The 19,947-nt window shown below is 32.5% G+C and overlaps 2 protein-coding genes across 3 annotated transcripts; one reads left to right on the plus strand and one right to left on the minus strand.

The window, feature by feature from the left end:
• Positions 1-1,275: 1,275 nt before the first annotated feature.
• Positions 1,276-5,719, minus strand: LOC121244045 (NAC domain-containing protein 17-like). The gene is made up of 5 exons (XM_041142088.1): positions 5,236-5,719; positions 3,658-3,935; positions 3,271-3,573; positions 2,206-2,773; positions 1,276-1,824 (listed from the first exon to the last, which is right to left on the minus strand). Exons 1-5 carry the CDS (start codon positions 5,414-5,416, stop codon positions 1,457-1,459), a joined length of 1,698 nt encoding a protein of 565 aa, XP_040998022.1. The 5' UTR covers positions 5,417-5,719; the 3' UTR covers positions 1,276-1,456.
• A 9,287-nt stretch (positions 5,720-15,006) lies between these two features.
• On the plus strand, positions 15,007-18,463 carry LOC121245014 (very-long-chain aldehyde decarbonylase GL1-9-like). 2 transcript variants are annotated; one of them, XM_041143287.1, is made up of 3 exons: positions 15,007-15,395; positions 15,802-16,152; positions 17,751-18,463. In XM_041143287.1, the coding sequence occupies exons 2-3, from the start codon at positions 15,922-15,924 to the stop codon at positions 18,291-18,293; spliced, it is 774 nt and encodes a 257-aa protein (XP_040999221.1). In that variant the 5' UTR covers positions 15,007-15,395; positions 15,802-15,921; the 3' UTR covers positions 18,294-18,463. The 2 variants fall into 2 exon arrangements, with proteins under 2 accessions (XP_040999221.1, XP_040999222.1); XM_041143288.1 differs by lacking the exon at positions 15,007-15,395 and having other exon boundaries at positions 15,470-16,152.
• The last annotated feature ends 1,484 nt before the right edge of the window (positions 18,464-19,947 follow it).

Below are 19,947 nucleotides of genomic sequence, written 5' to 3' on the forward strand. Positions count from 1 at the left end.
TTTAGGCCTCGTTTGAATTTAAATATAAATTATGAATAATAATAAAATAAATTGTAAATAGTAATAAGATTTATAAATTAAAATTAATTAATAATAATAAATAATAGTGAAATGAGTGATGAATCCAACCCATCTCAACATATTCATTTAGATTTTTCATAATTCTTAACATCATTCTTAAAAGATTAAATTTTATAAATTCCATTCCTATCTCATTTTTATTTTATTAAATAAAATGTGATATTTTTTATTATTATATCATCTTTTTATATTTTTAAAAGAAATTTTCAAAAACTGATGAGCTATGTCATCATAAAAAATTAAAAAATAGAATGATGATATATTTTGTAGACTTTTTCTTTACAAAAAGAAATACTTTTGTTCAATGTTCCCTTTATTTACGAAAAAATAATATAATTTCAAACAACTAAAAAACGTTAAAAAATAAATAAATTGATAATCCATTATAATTTATGGGTCATTGACCAACAATTTCTTTTGCTGATAACTTTTTTATGTACAGGTCGATTACTTTCTTCATATTCTAAATGCGGGTAATATTGTCATTTTCCCATTCAAAATATCTCTCCTGGGTTGAATTTGTAAGAAAATTTTGATTCTAAGTGATGAGTTCTCACTTATCACGAATAGATTCGTTTGATATTTTAATAATATTTTATTTAATTTAAAATAAAAATAATATTTTAATAATATTTTATCTAACTTATTACGAATAGACTTTTTTAGATAATGAAATAAATTAAATAAAATATTATTAAATTTTTTTTTTAATATTATTACTATGCTGAGATTTAAAAATATTGAATTGTTTATTATATTTATATAAAATTTTTTAAAAAAATTATAATTATAAGATAAGATAGATTAAGAATATTTCTATATCTAAATAGAATCTCAGACTTGATTTAAATTCAGAAATAAGATAAGATGTTTTTAGATGAAATATGAAAATTAAAATAAAATATTACTATTATTTTAGAATTTAAAAAAATTAAATTATTTATTATATTTTATGTAAAAATTCGATATAAATTTATAATGATGAGATGAAATACTTTCTAAATCAACCTTAATCAATGAGTATTTGTACTATTGTTCTAAGGTTTTTATACAAAACACCACACATGTGACATAATTTAATTTAAAAGATAAATTTAAATTTTATAAATCAAATCCTATCATTTAAATGATGTGGATGATGTATTCTATATATAGACTTAAAATTAAAATAATTGGTTAATTACCCAAAAAGAATTTGTTAAATAAACAAATTCTTCATTTAAGAAACCAGTAATTTTGACATATTGCCTTCCTGACATACAAAATTCACAGAGAGATGAATCATATGATGATATCCTTAGTTAATGAGTTAAGCATTTCCACTAATTCCGGCAATACCCGAACGAATATAGCAGAAAACTTGATGTTCATATGTTCAGGAGGATATGCTTGTCCCCAACACTTTTACATTAGTTCCAATCAGCGCCCACAAGATTGCACAGACCAATCCAATAACTGAAATTAACAAAATTCCCTTGCTAATGCCTGCCCTCCTCCTAACAGTTTCAGCACCACTTCCGACAGAGACATTTGTGTTTTTCAGTTTCAATCTAACCCGACCAAAGCTAGACATTCGCTCAAAAGCACGATTCACCAAAGCGTTCTCCGAAGCCGCTGCAGGAGTTGTGGGTATTGACTCCACAAACGCCCAAAGTGCGGATGAGAACGGACTAGCAGCATCACCATCCTCGCAGCCATTTTCATTTTCTATGGTGGGAAGGTTTGTAGGATCACATTCGATGCCTACACATGATCAGAAACCACAATATTAACAGATGTCTACAGCATAACATAGACATATCTCTTGAAACTTGATTAAACTTGTTTTTTCCCCCAAAAGGAGATAGGAAAATTTTTCAAGAGATTAAACGTTCAAATCATTATATTTATGATGCAAAACAGGAATGCTTGATTAGAAGAGCCCTTCAAGCTAACAGACTTGCTTTTGTCACATCAGTTTCTTGCCATCTGTATCATGGCATAACAACCAAAACCAACCATCTGAACAAAAGCTCTGTTTGGATGGACAATTGAAGCCAGCAACTTAGTCCAAAACAAAGACACAGCTCCGTAAGAAAAGGCAAAGCAATGGCGTGGGCAATGAATCTCTACATGTTTACTTACCAGAGGGTGGTGGAATAAAAGGACCCAGGTTTGATTCTGCAGAAGTATGGATGTTTCTCCCTTGATCATGTGTCCATGGCTGATTGTCAATCTGACCAGCACCATCTAGATTGGGTTGCAATTGATAATCAAATTGGTTTACCATATTATTCTCAATGATATTTATATATGGATCTGCAACTATATGTGAATTGATTGAGCCAATGTCATGAAGAAACATTGCCGCATCATGGTACCGGTCAAACTCACACAGTCCATCAGCCTGAAAATGCAAGTTCTCGACAACTTTGTTATTGTCAAAACCAGGTTGGGGATTGAGGAGATCATCAATTTCCAGGAAGTCCTCTTCATGTATTACGAGAGGTTCATTTTCTTTACGATTTGGAGCAGATATAGCCTCCAGTGTATCGTGAATTAGCAGTTGAGAAGTGGCTGACTGTCTGTGGCCAAAGCTGGCCGGCACATCATACAGCTGACCACTTGGTTGCAGCGCTCTGCTGGGTTCATTAGTGATACCTTCCCTGGAGGATGGATCCACCATGGTACTCTGTGTTTCTTCTACACCAACCTATAAGATGAAATCATAAAAATCAATATGTGTTCCATAACATATTAGTTAGCACGATACAGAAACAATTATTTAATTTAAAAAAAAAAGAAAAAAAAAAACCTGAACCCATGATCTACTCGATATTCATATGGTGGAGAAAATACATTTGTCTCAAGACTGGAGGCCATAGAGTTCAACAGAAATGCAAAGGATGTAAAAAGTACAAAGTTTCTAATTCTCCTAGGAGGTTATAGATTGCAATGTCAAAAATTGCAGTGCATAAATTCTTGTCAAGACAACAGTTGCCAAGTAGGCCACACATATACATTTACTTTAGACCATTATTTCTCTAAAATCTTGGTGTATCTACTTGTAAAAAAAAAAATTGGTGCAGTTCACTCCATTGTGAATTTTTTCGTGTCAGGATGCAATGATCGGAACAAGCAGCAATATCACCTTTTGATAAAAATCAAGAGGAGAAAAAAATACTGTGAAGAATGAAGCTACAATCTAACCTGAGATTGGTTATGAGCATAATCATTGGTTTGTGGCTGGTCAAGCTCAGTCTCATCTGCAATTCGCTTCATGAACTCCTCAAATCCATCTAATGTAGACTGGACTTGACCATTGACTCTCACAACAGAGACAGAAGTAACCTCGTTTAGTTGTTTTACTGAGATATCCCTATCAGCAGAGTTGTTAAAATCCGAGCATTCATCATCAACCCATTCTTCTTCTTTAAATGGAGCCCCATATTGCTCACCATTTTTAGGACCAGGTCCACTTTTTTTGTAAAGCTTGTAAAGAGCATAATACTCCTGAAATATTAAAAAGCATACAATATCAGTTAACACCAGCCAAAGATAAGAAAGGTATCAAAGTTACATCATACGAGGTAATACCTGTACATTCTGGCATCTTTTAAGCTCCTCCTCGTCCACAATATACTCATGCATCACCCAGTCAGTGCGCTCCCCATTTGGTGCACGCCCCCTATAGAAAACCAAGGTCTTCTTTACTCCCACTATCCGAGAGTTGCAGGTAATGCTACGATCCTTTCCTGTTGCTTTCCAATACCCATGGCTGGTTGCTCTATTTGACCGTCCTCCATTAGGGTACTTCCTATCTCTCGAACTGAAAAAGAACCATTGCCTATCTCCAGATTTAAGTATAGATAGCCCTGTAATTAGGTTCAGTCAGAAACCCAAAATTCAATCAACCCAAAATCAAAACAAAGCTAGAAAGTAGTTAAAACCCAACAAAGATCATTTCCTGCAAGAACTTTCAACTCCACTTTCTAGGATCTCAAAGAGTAGTGTCAAGAATCAATAATAGCCGATGGGGATAAACCAACCAGAAGATTATTACATGGACAATATAGATAACCCAAATCAATTGATTTCAAGCCTGAACAGCTGAACTTGTTATTTTTTTTTCAATTAAAAAAACACCGAAAAACTGAACCATCACTTGTATACATTCTAGGTCTGGAAAACGAAAAAACAGATGCTGATGGTAAACATTCAGCAAATCCCTTTTGATGCTAATCCTAACAATCAACTAATATTTTTACACTTCCTATAAAAAATAATAATAAATAAAAAAACTAAAATTTTTACACTTGGCTACAAAAAAAAAAAAAAAAAAACCGTACAAATAGCTTTAAACCCTACTAGAAGGACGTTGCTACGTCCACAGAGGATTTCTGAAATCCTCTGCCGATCAGTTAAAATCTTTTTTTTATTTTTTTTTTTACTTTTTCTTTCACCATTTTTTAAACTATTTAGATATCTTTGTTAAAAAAAAATCACATATTCATTTAAAAACACTTACTTAATCACTAAGTAAACAAAAAATAAAAATAAAAAATTCGGTAGAGGATTTAGAAATCCTCTGTGAAACTAGTGTTTCCCTACTAGAAACCAATCTAATACATACTGTCAAACAACAAACCACATATATAGATCAACCGAACTAGAAGCACGTCTGAATCAAAAAGTAAATATTTTTTTTAGAGTTGAATCAAAAAGTACATGTAATGAAATTAAAAAGAAATATATACTATCAAATACATGAAACAAGATTAGTCAATCGCACAACATACATGTCAAACCAAAACCAGTAAATCAATGAAATTTCGAACAAAACCCAACTAAAACCAGACTTCGACTTAAACCCTACTAAATTCTAAGCAGCGAACCAATTTTACAATATTTCTTAACACCAAAAGCGAAATCTTTAATCAACCCCAGTTCGATTCCATCATAATCAAACCCACCATAGCTTTGACCAAAACCCAACGGAACTACTTATCGAACCCAACCAATCAAACCAAGCAAAACCTTACCCAAACCCAATAATCCATCCAGTCAAATCGCACCATAACCGATCAAAGCGCACATAGCAATCAAAAACAAAACAACCAGTTCTGCAACAAACCAATTCAATGAACCAAAGAAAAGGGAAAACAGATGCGATACCAGGCAATTCCTCGGGGTCCCACTTGTAAACATCGACCTCGGCGATGATATCGAGCTTAAGCCTTCTCCCACAGATCTTCCTCTTTAGATAGTACAGCACAAGCTCCTCGTCCGTTGGGTGAAACCGAAACCCCGGTGGCCACATATCTTCCTCGAGGCAGGACTTTGATTTCACCATCATCGATTCCCTACCACGCCCAACAAAAACAAGACCTTAACTGTGAGAGGAGGAGAGCGAGAGAAATGGTTTTGGACTATGAGCGGTAGACCTAGTCAGAGAAGATTATGAGATGGGCGTGGCGGAGGCGCTCTGGCGGGCGTCATATATAAAGTGCACTACCCGGAAGTTTCCTTGAAATTCAAGTCACTGGGAAATCAATATTAATTATTTTTCCGGAATGGTTTGAGATTGAGTTAGGTGGGATGACGATCACTGGGTATGCGTGCGACTGTGTTTGTCGGACTGGCAGGGTGGTGTGTTCCGGTCTTTCTCTATGATTTCAGGTTTTCAGTGGGTTGTGAGTGTGACTCTTGTGAGTCGTTCGAGAGTTTCAACAGTACTTGAGCTTAAGTGGTCTCAAAGCATGTGATAATTGTCAAAATCTTCCCAAAGTGTTTGGTTTAAGAGAAATTTGGGTGCTGGTAATAGCTAATAAGGCTATTTTTTCCGTTTAGTGCTGCTCATCATCCTACATTATATATTTTATATATTTTAAAATTATTTTTTATCTTATTTTATTATTATTAAATTAATTGAGTTATTTTATTTATTATTCAAATACCACATACTTGTTATAATAAAAAATAAAAAAATAAAATAATTAAAATATGTGGTGCGTAAGTATGATAAGTATAGTTATTATTTTCTCTCGCTCAGAATTATAAAATTATTATCCCGTGGGATAAGTGTCAACATTAAATTTTTTAAATTATTTTATTCTCAAATCGTAAAGCATATCATACACTTTATTTAAATTATAAGATTTAATTTATAAATTTATCTTTCAAATTAAATTATAAACAATATGGATTATATGCTCTGCACATCAATTTAAAAATATAATTTTTCAGATTTTTAATTCTAAGAGTTTTAACTTTTGTATTTTTATTGATCACTTACTATGGTCTGAATTATATTTGAAGTAACTTTTTATGTAAATAATTGACTTATAAAGTCAATTAAAATATCTCTAATAAATATAAATAGAGATCACAAATTTTAAAATAAAAGTAAGGTTGTGTTAATAACAATATAATAACAAAAAGGTAATATTTTTAATCAATAATAATAGGATTTTTTAATCGAACTCCAAAGAAAGTCACGTTGTTGAATAATAATATAGAATGTAATTTATTGCCACCTTGCATGTGATGAGAACCTCTAACGTCAAAATGATGACCTAAGAATCTTGTCTTTATCAAACAAGGTGTGGTCCAAGCTTTCCTTTAATTAAAATACATCTTCTATTTAAATTTTAAAATTTAGATTTGGTTCAGATTTTAACATTTTAAAATCTTCAATTTATAATTTATAATTCATTATCCTCATACCTCACACCACACATAATTTCTTTATTTTATTTTTATTTTTTTCTTTTACTAAATATATGATATATGGATAATGAGTAGAACAACTCAATTAGTTTAAAAATAATAATAATAAAAAGTATGGTATGTGGTGTGTAGAAAGATAAATAGTAAAACTCTTCTGTGTTCAAATCAACCGTCAAGAAGAAGAATAATACTACTCATCATTCTAATTTTCATCATCCTCACATTATCATATGATGTGATATTAGATTATTGAAGACTATTTATTATATTTTACTTATGAACCTATAATTTAATGTAACATCATGGGATGATGATAAGATTATGAGAAAATAAATTATGAATAAATTTTTTCCAAGGAGAATGAGAGTTATATAACTACAACAAATAAGACTTTTTGAGGCAATTTTATGTATGTTAGAAATAAATTGCCGCAAAACGCCTTTAGTTGCAACGGTTTTTACACCGTCGTGATTTTTTTACATCAAATTTTGAAATTGCTCTTTTGCAGCAATTTTTCACTTTTTACGACGATAATATTCGCCGCAAATAATAAATTGGTCTTTTGCAGCGATTCTTCATTTTTTTGCAACAAAAGCATTCGCCAAAATATTAAAAAACTTGTTACAACGGTTCATCAATCGTTGCAAATGCGAAAGTAGTTTTTTGCAGTGATTTTTTAACTTGCAAAATTGCCGAAAAAACTATTTCCAACGATTTTTTAATCGCCGCAAAAAAAAAAATTTAACGAAAATAATACTTATTTTCAGCGATTTAAATTTCGCCAGTAAATTAAAACACGAGTTTGGAAAATACGGATGGAGAAATTAACTTTTAAGTTTTTACAGTGACTTTATTAGCTCTTGCGCTGACTTTTTCTGCCGCAATAAACATTTTTTTGCTGTAGCGGAATTTATTTTCCGTCGAATGCAAAAAGCACCACAATAGATAATTGTTGCGACGAAAATTGTAGCTGTAAAATATTTACAGCCACTTAAAGTATTATTAGCAACGATGTAAACTCGCCGCAAAAAGCTAATTAAATTAAAAGCCTCGTTTTCCTTTGCATTTCCCTCCATCCAATCTCTCCCTCTTTTTCTCTCTCTCTCTCTCTCCAATCCCTCCGACGCACACAACTCACGCCGTCGCGCACAACCCGTCGCCAACATTCCCACCACGCCATCGCCACCTCACGTCGAAGGCCACCCCCTCCTTTTCCGCCCACTCCCGCCAGATCTCTTGTCTCCCTGAATATAGTGTCACCCCTCTCTTTCTCTCTCGGATTTCTCTATATTGCTGCCGCTAGGGGCGCCGTTTGCCACCACTTACAGGTCGACGTCGTCGCCAATTCTCCGTTGATGCCCCCTTCTCCTCCACGCCTAACCCAATTCTCAGTCTGATGCGCTCCTTCTCTCCCTTGCTCTGTTCGCAACCCACCACCACCAGGTCTCGCCAGTGCCACCGTGCTCTTCCCGAGCCACCACTCCACGCCAATCGACCACCATGACCACCCCTGATATTGCCTTGTGTTGTCACATTTTTGGGTTCTTTTCAATCTTGTTATATTTGCTTGATTTCTTTTTTAGTTCTGTTTGGAGATTAGGTTTTGTGTTTATATTTGTGTGATCACTAGTTTGTTTATGGATTTGTGTTATATCTGTGTTTATATTTGAAACATTTGAGATTCTTTTCCCCTAAATGAGAACTTAAAACCATCAATATGTGATTTACAGATACTGTCTGTATATGATACCAACGCCAAAATTGTCGAGGTGAGTCTTTTAATGTTTCAAATGTGGGAGTAGATTAACCAATGTTTTGAAAATTGTACCGGACGCCGTACTTGTCAAAGCATTGGAACGAAATATTTTGATACCAATACCGTTTCAGGATAGTCGATATATGAATAAATTATATATATAAATTATATTTCAAAATACTAGTCTATATATGAATAAATTATATATAAATGCATATATATAAATTATGAATAGTCTAGTCTAAATTGAGGGTAAAAAAATGAGCTTGTAGTTTGAAAAAATGAAAAAAATTAAAGACTGAAATATTAGCCAGTACGGGCTGAAATACAGGCCGATACGGCCGATATTTGGGCCGGTACTAAATATATGCACTACATGTACAGGCCTAGTGGCCGATACGATATATTTCGACCGTACCGGCAAGTATGGTACGGAATATTTCGGCCGTACCAACAGATACGGTATGGTACGGTATTTGAAACACTGAGATTAAGTCAAGGTATAATGGTAATTGACCTTGAATGGTCTTCAAGCATAGATCAGTGCATATACATACACATACACATACATATACATATGACCTTATAGATAAAAGTTTCTTACTAAATGAAAATATGTTAAGTTACTCAAGTAGCACGTTTTGCGGCTAAGTTGGAATAACATACTTTGTATCAAGTTTTATATTTGGAGTGATTTAATCTTTTATTGGGAGAAAATTAGCCTGCTTTGACCTTTTGTTGATGCATCATAGATCACCACCACTCTTTGAGCTTCCATGGAAATGATTTAATCTTTTTTTTAACACTCACTACTTAAGGAAAAAAATATTAGTAGTGATACTCCTGTGAAGTGAAAGGATTACAGTCTTTGTTTCTAATGTGGATGGTATGGCTAGCATATTGGGATGCTAGTCATACCCTCTTTACTCATGAATTTTAATGTAATGACTTGCATTGCATTTTTAAATGATTTTTTCCTATAAGAGTTTTTATTTTTAAGATGATGACATTGCATTGTCTCAATATTGCTTGGTAAAAAAGAGTATATCAGGAAATTTGTGATGTTTTCTATTTATGCTGCAGTAGTTTTCCCTTCATTTTTGGCTTATATCTTCACTCTACAAGGTTAGAACTTTGACTTAAATTTCATTTGTAAGAAGACTAAGTTCAGTTTAGTTTTAAAATCCATCATTTTTACCTCTCTTAGCTCACATTTAGCACCTAAAAAGATAGCAGCAAACAGACTTCCAAGTTCTGAAATTTTCTGTAACAGATTCTGTCATGGTGTCTTCCAACCTCCTCTGTCCTTACATTTTTCCCCTAATACTTGTTTAGTTAGGTGTGTAACCAAGTGGAGAGAAGGTAGAAACATGCATAATTCGTGTAATCTACTACTTGAAGATGTGAGATGATTTTTCGCCTTGTTTTGTTCCATGCTCTATAGTTTAAGCAAAAAGGTTATGCTATAGATTTAACTATACTTCTTCCTGAAAATATTTCTCCCATTCATGTTCATTATGTATAAGAGTGCCTATATATCTTTTTCCTATGCTCTATTGATTTATTCTATGGTTGTGAGTGAATGCAGATTATGGTGTTGATTTCTGAATTTATATTACTGTGTTGTCATGTCTGTCTGCTATCTTTTTCTATTTGCTGCACTATTTAGGTGAATTAATTATATCTTACAGTTATATATACATATATTATATATGGGGGAAGACAAAGGACAAAGAAATTGGTCATGGAGGGGTGTATTTCATTTGCTACTTTTTGTTTACCAGGTCTACTTACTAAGTTGGTCACAAAATGAAAAAACTAGGGTCTTAAAATCTGACTAAAACTTAAAAAAACTGGATTACAGGACCTATTTTTCCTACTTAAAAAAGTTTGAATTCAAAACTTAGAAAAATGCAGTTTGTGGCATGTCTCATGCTTGTTTACTTATAGTGATTAGTGATTAAATAGATCTTGTTGCTTAAGACCAAGAACTTATTTCATTTTGAATTATGTTGCATGCTTATTAGAGGATACTGTTGTTAGAGGAATCTAATGTTGTTAGAAGAACTTTACTTGTGAGGCCAGTGACCACTTTTTCTTGTTTGGTCGGCAGAAACTGATTCTCTACCTTATCCAATTCATACTGTTTCGGGCAATTCCTAATTTCCTTATAATACTTTTCTATTATATATAATTTAAGAAAATACATTTTTTAATCATGAGAAAAAATATAGATGCATTAAGCAGTACTTAATACCTTTATTCTGACTTGGTACTTGTTGTTTTTGGGTTGCATGGAGAATTCCTTTCAGCTGGCATTTTTTGCATGGTCTTGGTAAGGAATCCTTGAGTACTTTGTTGTTATTTTCTATGTACCCTTCGTGTTATTAAGTAAAGTAAATTAAATCCTAGTTGATCTACTAACTTTGCTTCAAATTAATTAATTAGGATAGCTTTGAAACTTTTCTAAATAGGGTAGTTTATGCAAATTTTATGTTAAAATTGCATATGTACTTCAAAAGAACTTTTCTATGCATTTTTTGTGGGCTTAAGTAATTTGTGTATTCTGTTCTTGTACTTTTTTTTTTTTCTTGAAAAATATTTTCCAGCAAGTAAATTTTGCCGGAAATATTTTTTTAGCAGAAACATATTTTTTGCAACGAAACATAGACGCTAGAAATACATAATGACGACGATAATTTAAAATCGTTAGAAAAAATAATGAGTTATTTGCAGCGATTTATTAACTTTTTGTGATGATATATATCGTCGGAAATAACTTTTTTCAGCGATTTTAGTGGTAAACAGGAAGGTCATTTCCATCGATTTTTGAGACATTTGTGATAGATTAAAATTGTCAGAAATAGTAGTTTTTTGTGACATTTTTGCCTATCGTTGAAATTGATCAAAATCGACTTTAGGATTTCGTCAAACCTGCAGCGATTTATAAATCGCCAAAAATGATCAAATGCAGCGATTATTATGGATATTTGCGACGATTTTGAGCGTTGAAAAATACATGATTTCTTGTAGTGTATTAAAATCACAAATATTTATTTGAAGCTAGATATTAAGCATATATTCACATGGTTGAACCAATTTGTCAAACTTCATGCATACTCCTAAAATAAGAATCCCTACGTTTTTCTACCTATGACGAACCCTCTTCCAAAATGCTTTGAAGGGAATTGTATTTGACTTTGGTTCTATGAATATGATACTCTTCTTTCTCGTTCACACTTGGGTTGGAGTCCTTTTCAACGTATTTGTATTTGATAGGGCTATACTCTATCCCCTTTCACACTGTCTGCTGAAAGCGATCATAATCAAAATATGTTCCTATTTTGAGAAAACACACGTTATCAAAGGTTTTGGGACACGACTTGGTTACACGTAAAGTGCACGGGAATGTGCATTTTCGGTGCAATTTCTTATAACATAACATGTGTCTCCATCATCTTATATGACATTTTCAGTCTTAAAATGTGTAAGTCACGCATTTTTTTTTTTTTAAATGAGTAAACTTGAGACTCACATAAAAAAAAGTAATAATAGACCCTATTTTTTAAAAAAGTGAATACGCAAAATTTATATACTCTAAAACTGTATCTAATATATCTTTATTAGTACTGTTACCCGCCATCGTCTTGATTTATCTTGTGTACAAAGCTTTTTCACTAATATTAACATGTCATTATCTATCAATTTAAAAGTAAAAATAATTGATATAAGGATTTATATGCAATCAACAAAGTAGAATAAGAATGGAGTGAATATATTGCATATAGGTGAATCATATGAACATTGAAAAACTGCTCCCAAATTCTACCTTGCGGTTGTTTTGAGGGAATCAAGCCTTCAAAATAGTAATAATTAATTTAGTAATTATTAATGGTTAAGGAAATAATTATTAGTAAATTATATATTTTTTTTTATTTTTTGTTAATGGTTAAGAATGTTTAAAAAATGTTTAAATAAAAAGAAAAAAAATATAAAAAAGGTATTTTTTTAAGTGAAACTAACATTTTTACAAAAGACTTCAAGAGAGGTTTGGAAATAAAAAACATATCATCTCATCTCATCTAATTATTATAACTTTTTTATTTCTATATAAAATATAGTAAACAATTTAATTTTTTTAAATTTTAAAATAATAATAATATTTAATAATAATTTATTCAATTTTTAACTTTCATTTCAACTCATTATCCGAACATTTCCCATACAACTGTCCAATACTTTGGAAGTAGAAAATGCTGACATATCTTATATTTATTATCTCTTTACTAGTCGGAAGAACATCCGTGTCCTATTTATACACACTCGAGATGTCATGTTGGTATAAGTATTATAAAAAAATAATAAAAAAAACCTAAAAGTTAATAATAAGAAGAAGAAGAAGAAAAAAATTACTCTGTCTTTCACTTTTGACCGCTCCACTTGATCGTTAATAAAAATTTTTTTTTTATTTAGTGATTAAGAAAGTGATTTTAAATATATTAATATATTTTTTTATTTTTTAAATATATTAAAAAAATATAAAAAAAACCTTTTGACGGTATCGCTGACATTCAATAATAAAAGTGGGGTAGCAGAACAGCTCACTATAATAATAAAAAGTCACCTGGCGGGTGGCCGCCTCACGGGGGCCCTTTGAGGGCTCTTCGGCCCCTCATGGGCCACGCTTTTGGATGGACAATTTGGACTTTTTAAAAAGGTTGTCTTTTTTTCAAAGAAATTTATGTTTTTTTCTTGGTTTGAAAATAAACATATACTTGATCAAATACAGAGTTTGACTTTTAAGACATTTCATGAGATGATCCCGGGGCCCCTCCCGATCATTACAAATTTACATGTTTAACCTCGTAAGAATAACTCAATTTAGCCAGCAGATGTGCTCCACAGTTACCAGCCCTAGGGGTAAACTTCACCTTCTAGTCTTCTCTACTCTTTAGCACCAATATGATATTAGGGATTTCAAATCGTATTAACCAGTCATATTTATATTGTGTCAAGATATATATATATATATTATATTATATTGGTCAATCCTAACCAGACCCGTTAAGCTTCTGGTGTTAATCCTAACACGACCCATTAACATAACGGGTCGTGTCGTGTTAACTTATTTTGACCCGTTTATATAAATGGATTGAAACAGACCCAAAATTAATTCATTTTATCTAGTTAAGTTTAGCATAATTTTATATAAATATTAAAATCACAATATCTATAAAAAATATAAAACTAACTACAAGTCTAAAATTAGAATCCAAATAATAAAAATATCGAAATTAAAATTCCAACAATTTTATTTTTTAGGTATAAGGGTATAATTGTAACTTTAACTTTCTTAACGGGTCATAACGGGTTGACCCGTTATCAACCCGTTAAGCTATCGTGTCTTAACGGGTCAACCCGTTTTGACCCGAATTTGTTAAGGGTAAACCCTAACTTACTTTTATCGTGTTGTGTTAACGGATCGTGTCACATATTGCCACCCCTATATGATATCATCTCCTTAAAAAAATGATATTTCGAATATTCAATTCAAGACACAAATTTATCGCTTTCCACAAGGCCATGCATTCTGCAAGCACTAGTTTGGACTAAAAAGACCTTTGAGAACTAAGTAAGATTAAAATCTCCCCTGGGTTGTCTTGAATTATAATCCCAGTTTCTCATCTTCTTTAATGGTAGATTCTATTTTTTTTAAAAAAGAATGTGCCGCTCATGCACAATATTTATAAACCAACTTCTCGTCTCATAAGTAGTGAGAGAAGTGTATCAAATGCACAAAATAATTATATTTGAAAATTTTCATACTATATATTATTCATGTGACATAATATAAAATAAAATTATATAATATGAATAATAAAGACTTCAAATAGTACTGTTGTCATAACTAATTGCATCTGCGATTGCATACAGACGTTTCGGATAAAAAGACTGGTCCCCATAAGAGTATTGTTATTAGATTAGCCAAATGTATTTTCATCTTTAAATTTAGCAAATATCATTCATATTTACTCCACATTGAATTAGTTAAATTGTTTTCATTTAAAATATAAATTATAGTAAATTCATTATTATTTTCAAATATGAAAAGAAGTATAGTAAATCTAAAAATATTTTTTGAAATTATTATATTATAGATATGAGATTTATATACATATGAGATTTTACCATTATAGATTGTTGGATTGTAAAACTGAAAATGAATATGATTGTTGGAAGTTATTGAAGATTATGAAAATAAAAATTAATTAAAAAAATAAAAATAATAAAAAATAAAAATAAAATATTATTATGAAGAGTATAATAATTAATTTAATATAGATTTCAAATTTTAAATGATTAGTTAAAAAAAGAAAAAGTTACGTATTAATTAAAATTTGAAGAATCGGATGAGAATCCGAGATCTTGTCGCCCGCCGGGCCACCCCAGCTTCAAAACTCTGACGTCTCTAATCCAAAACTAGTTTCCTGATCCTCGCAGAAAGCCATAAACTTCAAACGTGTACACCAAAAATAAAAAGTAAAGAATTAAAAAATAATAATCCTCCGAGCAGGAAAGTGGAAATATCTCTTCACATCATTGATGATCGTCATTTTTTTCCCGTCTTCCAAACAAACATCAGTCTTTATTTCCACGACTCTTTTGAAAAACGCCGAAGGATTTATTAATTCTCCTTTTCGTTTTCAAATTCGGGATCTCTTGAATCTGACTGGAGCTTTCAACTGTTGTTCCTATTAACTCCTAGATCCGAATCCGACCAAACACGTTTTTTGCTCTCTTACGGGACATTTTTTTTAGAATTACAGCATTTTGACCAACCCGGATCTCTGTAAGCCAATGCGTAGTTTATATGTTTGTATTGTTTCTTCTTTTTTTTTTTTTTTTTTGTACATGTGTTTTTTTTTTTTTACGAAAAGAATTCTTTTGTTTGGCTGCCGAGAAAACGATAGGGAAAGGAAAAAAAATTCAAAATTTGAGTTTTAGATTCTACGTTGCCATCTGGGCCTAATGCAAGTCTTTTGGGCTTGCGTTAACTTAAGTGGCATGGCATTGCATTCCTTTTCTTTTTCTCTTTATAAGTAAAAACGGATAATTTTTTTTTTCTTAAAAAAGTTGTACAGTATACACTTCAAAAGCATATCCTTCACTTTCTTTTCCTACGTTTTCTCGATAACCAATCGGGTTTTTTGATATTTTAATGCAGTATATGATTCTTTTTGCCTTCCACGTTACAGGGTAAAGATTAGCAGATGAAATTATAGATCTTGAACTGTAATGTAGCTTCGAATCCGATTCCTTGAGTTAGTTAAAGCTTAAACTTTGATCGGTTTCGCTTGTGAATTCGCGAGTTGGCCATGGTTTTCTGGGAAGGATATGTGAGCGACGAAGCGATGGGCACGTTTGCCCCAATCGTGGTGTACTGGTTGTACGCGGGGTTTTATCAGCTGCTGCCGCCTCTGGACAATTACCGCTTGCATTCTAAGAAAGAGGAGGCAGTGAAGAATTCGGTGCACCTCTCGTCTGTGGTCAAGGGAGTTTTGCTGCAGCAACTCGTCCAGGCGACCGTTGCCCAGGCGCTCTTCCTGGTCAGTTGTCGAACTCATTCTATTAATTTGTGTCATGGTTCAAGTGAGTAGGCCGCATTTCCTAGGAGTTCATATTTTATGGATTTGACGAGCAAGGCAGTGAAATAAAGTAATGGGAAAATCACTACGACCATTTTCATCATCCCCATCATTGTCATTCTTTGCAATGTTGTCATCACTGGCTATCCTCTTTAAAAAATAAAACACCATCTTCTATGATATCGAAAAGATGGATGCTTGGTTGAAAATAAGTGCACAGTAATCTATCCGCATGTAAGAATTTTATATATGTCAGGTCCTATGGTTTACCTTGCCTCTTGAAGTGACTTTAATCCGACATAGCGTGCATAACAGAGCTAGAATCATTTCTCATGAGAAAGTTGTGCCTCTCATTTTCAAAGCTGCTAAGCAAAATGCCTTCGAAGTTCTAACTGATGTCGCATTTAAACCAATGCCATCTATTGCCTATTACCTACTTTGAAGGGAAGGGTATTGAGGAAAGCCTCTCTATGAGATGACAATGTTTGCAAAAGATCCCACACAGTTATCTGTGTAGGACATCCAACCCGATGGTTTGGGCTAGCCTTTCTACTTTATACCACTAATGAATTCATATGGGACCTGTTCTTTGTTAAATTCATTGTGGGATTAAACACCACTTCTTTGCACTGTGCGCATTCCATTTGCTAAATTTAGGTACTGGGTCCTGACGTGGATTCCGCATTGCAGAGGCTGGTATGACAGATGTTACATTATGAATACCATGCCTGTTTCAGTATCAATAAAATATCTTTTACTTATCAAAACAAAAATTTTACATTACGAGTTGACATTGTCATGGCAACTTTTTCCTAAAAAATCTTGAGAATACAAATGCAGATATAAAATGAGAATTTAGGCTTTAAGAACGTTGTGCCCTAATTGTCAAGGTGAAGTGGGGTATAAGTAAAGGATTACGGCTTTTTGGGGTCTAATATGTGTATAATACAGACCAAATGTGGAAGCCTTGAACAATGCTGTAAAGCTTGTCATCTAAATAATAAAGTTTAAGATTAGTGTCTTTGTTTGATGGAGGACAAGTTTAGCTTGTCAATTACGATCCATAAGGGCAAGATGTTGACCGCAGAGACGAACCATTGCCAACTCACCCCGGTCTGACATGCTTTTATCGTTGACATGGGCATTGTGAAGATCACGTGGATTGTTTGATTATAAAGTGATTTTGGATGGTTCCCAGTTTTTTCTATTGCTTCATATTTTGGAAGTTCTCTGAATTCAAAACTTCATATACCTTATTGAAATAAGAAAATGTTTGTAATTGCGACATTATAATGCTTGTTGGATAATTTTGGGTTGATTGAGTAGCTTTACTGTCTTAAGTACATAAGGCGTGCCAGTAAGTGGAAACTTGGTATGTTCTAGACTAGTGGATATCAAGCATTTTACAGCTAGTATATGTGTGGCTTATAAGTCATAATAGAACACATAGAGTTACCTCTACACTTTGGTATACTGTATATTGACTGAATTATTATCTTCCCCTTTTCAGTATCTTTGCTGTCTTAAATTTGACAAATGCTCTTGCATTGTTGCTACAGTTGACCTCAAAGGCTGATACATCAGGGATCACGATTCAGCCTTCCATTCCTGTCCAAATTGTACAGATTGTGGTTGCAATGTTTGTGATGGACACATGGCAGTACTTTGTGCATCGCTACATGCATCAGAACAAATTTCTGTACCGCCATGTGCACTCCCAGCATCACAGGCTGGTTGTACCCTATGCAATTGGGGCCCTTTACAATCACCCGCTTGAAGGTCTGTTGCTCGACACTTTGGGCGGAGCTATATCTTTTCTGGTCTCAGGAATGACTGCAAGAACGGCTGTGATTTTCTTCTGCTTTGCCGTTGTTAAAACTGTCGATGATCACTGTGGTCTTTGGTTGCCTGGAAATATCTTCCATATTATCTTCCAGAACAACAGTGCTTATCATGACATCCATCATCAACTCCCAGGCTTGAAGTACAACTATTCTCAGCCTTTCTTTCCCATATGGGATAAACTTCTTGGAACCTACATGCCATACTATCTTGTAAAACGACCCGAAGGGGGTCTTGAGGCAAGAGCAATGAAAGACTAGATGTTCACTAACAATCTCTGTGTATTATTCTAATCTCTCACTCGAACGGGGATCGGGCTTTTTTGATGTCTCTCAATTTGTGGTGTAGCTGATGGACCTATTTATTTGAGGCTAACGTTGTAGGCATCTAGTAGAAGTGGATTTGAGTTCAATCCTCTTTCGATTGCTCTCATGTTTTGGGTCATTTCTTGTGTGTACACCAACCTCTCATATGAACTTCAGTTGTGTTATGATGTATCATAAGTTTCCTTCTTGTGCAACAATTAGGATCATCTTCAGGACTCTTAAGATTGGTCTACTTGTACTTGTATGTTGCTTTGAGTGCCAGAAATTGCTTGCAGGTAATGTTCTTGTAAGAAACATACCAAACCTAAATTCTGGCAATAATGAATAATGATATATACACTACAAGCTTCGTGCAAGTCTTTTATGAAAAAGTGGTTCCTACCGTGAAAAGGTGTAAAAGGTTCATTTTTTTTTTTATTTGTGAGAGTTTACTTTTTAACAAAAGGCTTGTGCAATATTTGTATATTTGAGACTTGTTCCTGATATTACTTTTATCCATTTGCACTAATATTCTCTTCACCTCTCTCTATCAATTTGGAAACATAAATGATATTTGTAGTCATAGAGTGTATAAGTACTATGCATTTCTTTTGATAAAGTGAGTAAATATGTGATTCACTTAAAAAAATAATTTTTTAATATTAGATTTTACTTTTTTTCAAAATGAGTGTACGAATATTGTGCATTTCATGACTGTATCTACCATTATTTAAAAAAGAGTGATATTCTATATCATCTCATCTTCAAATAAGATAATTTCTTTGCAAGGTCTTTCAAATTCACTTTTCAAAGTGTTCGAGTCTATAGCTCATTTGAAGGAATCGAGATTGGTCATTTGGCCTCATTTGTTTTTACAGTTCATCTCAACTCATCTCATATAATCTAATCATTACAACTTTATCAAATTTTCACACAAAATAAAATAAACAATTCAAAACTTTTTCAAATCTTAAAATAAAAATAATATTAAAAAAATACATTCTAACAATATTTTATTCAACTTTCATATCAATTTATCTCCTCTCATATCAAAATCAAAAAGTGTCTACCTTTCTCCCTTAAAGTTCGGACAAAAATACGAAGATTCTCCCATCTTAAAATGTTCTTTGAAACTAATCTGAGAGCATGGGGCAAACCTACTACATGAAGAAACAAGTACTGTGGAAAAAGAGAGCTCATCTGTTTTCCACAACTTTACAAAGGAATATTTGTTAAAGGACTCGAACTGGTCCTTTTGTTATCTTTTAATAATGTGCTTTATTCGAGAGCACGCAATGCTTTCATTCTCATTGCTCTCCTAATAACAATTCCTGCTTTTGTTTTTTCATGAATGTTTTTTTTTCCTTTATGGTTTTTTGTTAGACTGACAATAAACCCTTTCGTAAGTCTCGTAAATTTCAAAAAAGATGACGCATTTACAAAAGAAAATTATTAAATATATTTTAAATAAAATTAAAAAATTTTTAATTTTACTGATATATTAAAAATTATGAAATTTTAAAAAAAAAGTGATAAAATAAGCTTTGTAAGTAACCTGTACCACTCTTTGAAAAAAGGCAAGTCGAAAATTTATGTTCTCACATTCTAT

Source organism: Juglans microcarpa x Juglans regia, chromosome 8S (genome assembly GCF_004785595.1).
Source record: "Juglans microcarpa x Juglans regia isolate MS1-56 chromosome 8S, Jm3101_v1.0, whole genome shotgun sequence".
In the NCBI taxonomy this organism is placed as follows: domain Eukaryota; kingdom Viridiplantae; phylum Streptophyta; class Magnoliopsida; order Fagales; family Juglandaceae; genus Juglans; species Juglans microcarpa x Juglans regia.